The sequence below is a fragment of the Mastomys coucha genome, unplaced genomic scaffold (genome assembly GCF_008632895.1).
Source record: "Mastomys coucha isolate ucsf_1 unplaced genomic scaffold, UCSF_Mcou_1 pScaffold5, whole genome shotgun sequence".
Classification (NCBI taxonomy): Eukaryota; Metazoa; Chordata; class Mammalia; order Rodentia; family Muridae; genus Mastomys; species Mastomys coucha.
In genome coordinates, this window is record NW_022196911.1 from 55919887 (window position 1) to 55925212 (window position 5326).

General features: G+C 44.4%; 1 protein-coding gene across 2 annotated transcripts in view; it reads right to left on the minus strand.

Annotated features, from left to right (window-relative positions):
* Shmt1 (serine hydroxymethyltransferase 1) overlaps positions 1-5326 on the minus strand; it is a 21523-nt gene that overhangs the window by 14873 nt on the left and 1324 nt on the right. The window contains exons 1-3 of one of the 2 annotated variants that reach the window (XM_031354876.1): positions 3892-3989; positions 1894-1990; positions 23-168 (exon numbers count right to left, since the gene is read on the minus strand). In XM_031354876.1, coding sequence (XP_031210736.1) covers positions 23-168; positions 1894-1971 — 224 coding nt within the window. In that variant the 5' untranslated portion in view covers positions 1972-1990; positions 3892-3989. Of the gene's footprint in view, positions 1-22; positions 169-1893; positions 1991-3891; positions 3990-5326 lie in introns of those variants that run through there. The other variant, XM_031354875.1, reaches the window with a different exon arrangement.

The following is a 5326-nucleotide window of genomic DNA, read 5'->3' on the forward strand; positions in this document are numbered from 1 at the left end:
AAAAAAAAGAACGCCCACTCACCTTTGGCCTGGATACCCCTCAGAGTATTTGTTATTTAAGCAAGATCCTAGGGCCTCCAACACAGCTCTGCTGGCAAAATTCTCCGAAGCAATCAGCTCCAATCCGACCCTCTGCCGATAGCTCTCCTTTTTAATGATGCTGTAAACCTTATCAGAAGAAAACAGACGTGGGGTTGGAGGGAAGCTCAGTGGCTGGAGTAAGCCCTGAGTTTCATCTCCAGCACTGAATAAATTGGGCAGGTGGCACATGCCTGCAATCTTAGCACTCATTATTGTAGAAGGAGGAGGATCAGAAGTCTCAAAGTCATCTTTGACAATACAGAGTTTAAGAAGAAAAACAACAACAACAAAATAAATTTAAAACAAAATAAAGAGCGTAGAGAGAAGCAGTTAGGAGCACTGACTCCAGAGGTCCTGAGTTCAACTCCTAGCAACTACATGGTGGCTCACAACCGTCTGTAATAGGATCTGATCCCCTCTTCTGATGTGTCTGAAGACAGCTACAGTATACTCACATATATAAGACAAACAAACAGGACCTGCTAGTATAAGTCTATAATCTCAACACCTAGGAGTGAAGGCAGGATGATCAGAGGTCCAAGGTCATCCTCAGACAGCGAATTAATATCACACCTAGTTTTCATTTGTTTGCTGAGACAGGGTCTCAGTATGTGTCTTGGCTGTTCTGGAATTCACAATGTAGACCAGGGTAACCTAAAATTTACCTGCCCCTGCCAGCATGAATGGCATAGGAACTACTCCCATGCCTTTAGTTAAAAATATAATTCTATCCTTATGTTTTATCAAGTTCTTACCTCTGTGACTCTTATTCCAAAATATGTTTTAGCAAATACAGTGAAGCAGAAACTCCCCTAATGGTTGCCCAGGGTTGGGAAATTTAGAGAATGGGGACTTGCTCATGGATTCACTTTCCTGTGAATACAAACGCCCCAGACATACAATTTCTCAGCTTTAGAGGCAAGCACTGAGTAGAAAGAAACCACTTCCAGATTTGAGTTGGTCTCTTTTCCTCTCTTCTGATGCCGGCAGGAGCAGCAAGCCACAGTGTCAAGTCAGTGTCCAGTGAGCTTATGACTTTGAAACACTCAGACTACCATTTTCAATTTACGTGGGGTTCTTAGAACATAACCACAGCACAAGGTGAAGACCATTATATGCTAAAACTGCTGCTGAACTGTGCGAGTGAATAATATATCAACAAAACAATTTTTGCAATTTTATAAATTAGGTTGCTTCTAGGCATATAAGCAGGTCTGTTTTGTTCTTGTGCAATGCAAAGGGCCAACCTTCCAATTTTCCCTTTAGAGCACTTAGCACTGTGTTCTGAGCTCAGAAATATCTACATTTTTTTTTTTTTTTTTTTTTTTTTGGTTTTTCGAGACAGGGTTTCTCTATCCTGGAACTCACTCTGTAGACCAGGCTGGCCTCGAACTCAGAAATCCACCTGCCTCTGCCTCTCAAGTACTGGGATTAAAGGCGTGCGCCACCACTGCCCGGCAGAAATATCTACATTTATCCCCAAAGGTCTGCCAGACTCTTTGGTGGTGCTGGAGATGAAACTGGGAGTCTACACACGCTAGGTGAATGCTCTGTCTACTACCATGCTACACTCCAGCTCCGATCCATCACTCCACAAGGCTGTCTGTGCACAGGCTGTCAAGTTAACTCAGGATTGCGCTGAGCAATTAGAAACTGGGAGTGCAGATGTGAGGCCCTCGTTCCAAACAAAAGGACAAAAACAAAAACAAAACAGAACAAAATCCCTACAAAACAACAACAAAACTCCACAGTGATCCAAACAGGACTTCCAGTGTAAAACCATGTGGCATGTGAAGGCACCACAGGCCTCACCTCGGCATCGCTGTCCTTGAGGGGCTGTGTCAACATCTTCTCATGAGAAGCCCAGAGGGTGGCATCTCTGTCTGCCATGGCACGGGCTCAGAGTAGCCTACAACAAGGATAAAATCATTTCAACATCAACTCCAGCAAGCCTCTCCTGAGTCTCGGCTGACACTTTTTTTTTTTTTTTTTGGTAAACAGGTGAATAAATCCGTCAAAGTCACTTGGGGTTCCTTGAGGAACTTCAGACCTGATCCTGTCTCCTTCCTGCCCCCATTCCAAAGCTGCCTACCCTACAGCCTCCTCTTCCCAAGTCCTTCTTTTTTTTCGAGTTATTTATTTTATTTACGAGTACACTGTAGCTGTCTTCAGACACATCAGAAGAGGGCATCAGATCCCATTACAGTGGTTGTGAACCACCATGTGGTTGCTGGGAATTGAACTCAGGACCTCTGGAAGAGCATTCAAGGCTCTTAACCACTGAGCCCTCTCTCCAGCCCAATTAATTAGTAGCTCTACACTGAACGCAGTACTCCCAACTAAACAACGGTCTCTTCTAATGGTCCAATTACCTCAGCACAGCTATACGGGAAGAAGTTCTACATCTGGATGATCAGTCGGACTGTTCACTTAAATCCACTCCACTGGGAGCTCACATTCCATGCTTACCAACGTCCCAGAGTTCTCTGGGTATATCAATTAACAGAGAACAATTGGGGTCCTCCTTCCAAGATGCCCAATAGCATTTCATAGGTCTATTTTTCTCTCATGGTCCAGGTTGGCATGTTGCTAGAAAGGATCCTTTTTCTTCCACCTCCTAGGCGCTAGGATTATGGGGATACTACACTATATACAGTAAACATTTCTCAACTAAGTCCTGCTATCTTCACCATACCTGGACCCATTTCTCTCAGACTCCATGGAATCACACTTGAGGTTTTGCTGTAAGAAACTCCTCTGACTAGGCACTGGATGCCAGTTATGCAAAACAGCTGTACACATAAAATAAACAAATATAAAATAAAAACACTGCACTCAGTCTGGGCCCTGTGGCACAAGCCTTGAATTGCAGAACTCAGGAAGCAGATGCAGGTAGATCTCTTGAGTTTAAGGCCATCCTGGTCCACAAAGAGTTCAAGGACAGCACAGACTACAAATAAACTATACCTCTAAAACAAAACAGAACAAAACCAAAGCTCCCACTGCATTCATTCACGACTCTTCCCTTACTCAGTGGCTGGCAGCCCTCCTGCCCTTCTGTTAATGTGTATAAACTTCATTTACAAGACAAGCACTTAATACTGCCCGCGGGCTACTACTTTTTGGTGCTGTGGTCGGTCAGCAAACCCAGTTGGAGCCCTGCCTTTAAGGGGCTTCCTATTGGTCTATGTATTCAATAGTAGTCTATGGTGGAGAAGGCATAGACTACTACTGAATACATAAGCCCCAACCCCCAAAATTGTGAAGAATTAAGTGCTTCAGGTAAGAGGTAACCAGGACAGGAGGCCACAAGGGCACCCAGCAGGAAGCAGCCAATCAGGAAAAAGCCTACTCTCCCCGGAGGGCATACTTCGCGCAGACAGACAAAACCCAGGGGCAAACAACGCAAATACTCCCAAACAGTAGGGCTCCTCCTATCTCTGGATGAAGTAGACAAAGGAAGTGTTATCATCTTTAAACAGAAAATCTCTAGTTAGGACTTCCAGAGTAGTTATTATTTTAACACAAGCATGAAATTGTTAGGCAGAGAGCCAAACACTCAAATGTGCCTCTGCAAGCCCAGCAGTGTGTCCTGGGCAGGACGTGTTTACAATGACTTCAGATGCCTCTCCTCTTCTTGCTGTGCAGGCATGCCCTTTCTCTTTCTCCATCCCCCTGGCCCCATGGGGACTCCCCCAGCCTCAATCTCTGAGGCCAGTGACCTCACCCAAGAGCAGCTTCCCAATAATCCTGTCTTTAATATAATCTTTAAAAAAAAAAAAAAAAGACTTCAGATATCATGCCAAGTACCTTGCTTGGGCCTCTCTGGCCACCCCTTGAGCTTCTTCCCTCAAGATCAGAACCCAGGCAATCCCTGCACCTGTCTGAGCCCTTGGCAAGTGGGAACCAGGCTTGGAACTCTGCTCCTGAAATCCCAAAGGGCAACATTTTCATTAAACATTAACTGCTGGAGGTTCGGAAGGACCTAATTGATGTGAAGAAAATATCTCCTAACCATCAAACAGGTAAGGGTCCACTTAGGATCCTCTTCAGAGGGCCAGACCTCTTTATTATTCAGGAGCATTCAGGAAGATTCAGCTTAGAGTCACTCAGGAGCATTCGGCCCGGTGGCTCCCACTCCTCCCCTGGAGTTTCCCACCTTGTGAGGTTTTTGTTTTGTTTTTTTGGCTTGCTTATTTTGTTTTTGGAGACTGGGTTTCTTTGTGTAACAGTCCTGGCTATCCTGCTCTATTGACCAAGCTGGCCTTGAACTCAAAGACAGGCCTGCCTCAGCCTGCAGAGCTCCCACCCTGCTTTTACCATTATGTGGAATCATAGCAGTGCATCCCCTAAACTAATATATGTCCTTCCTGAAATACGGTACTAAAATAAGCTGGTTTTCTCTGAACTACCAAAAAAAAAAATTTAAATTCTTAAATAACAAAACAAAACCTGTCACCATCCCATTTGTGTATTGTGTACACGTGCAGGCACACATGCGGTACAGCACACAAGAGGAAGTAAAAAGGCCAGCCTTCAGGTTTCAGTTCTCTCCTGAAGTTGGTTCACCAAATAGGTACTAGGGGTAAAGTCAAGCTTGTCTGTGAAGCCATCTTGCTAGCTCAGAATTCTCAGAATTCTTCAAGGAGCTCAAGAATCTTTAGTGTATCCTAGATTTTTTTTTTTTTTTTAAAGACAAGGTTTCATGTAGCCCAAACTGGCACAGAACTCACCACAAAGCAGAGAAGGGCCTGAAAGTTCTGACCTACCCACTTCCGGAGTCCTCAGCTTATAGGCATGCCTCAGCCCATTTAGTTTTATGTGATGCTGGACTGAGCCCAAAGCTTCATGCTCCCTGCATGCCAAGCAGGCTCTCTACCAGTCAAACTGCATTCCCAGCCCTACCTAGCCTTGGGCATCTAAGTCTTCTTTTTTTTTTTTTTTGAAACAAAGTCTCCATACATAACTATCTTGGAATCTACTATGTAGACCATGCTGGCACTGAACTCTGCCTACTTTGTCTGCTGTGTGAGATTAAAGGCATACACCACAACACCCAGGCTAGGGCATTATTTTTGTTTTTAGACAGGGTTTTTCTATGTAGACCAGGCTGGACTTGAACTCACAGAGATCTTCCTGCATGTGCCACCACCACTCCTGGCTTACTTAGGGCATTCTTAGAGTAAGAAGATCTTCAGACTATATACTTTTGATTATCTTGTTTTTCTTTTCTCTCTCTCTCTTT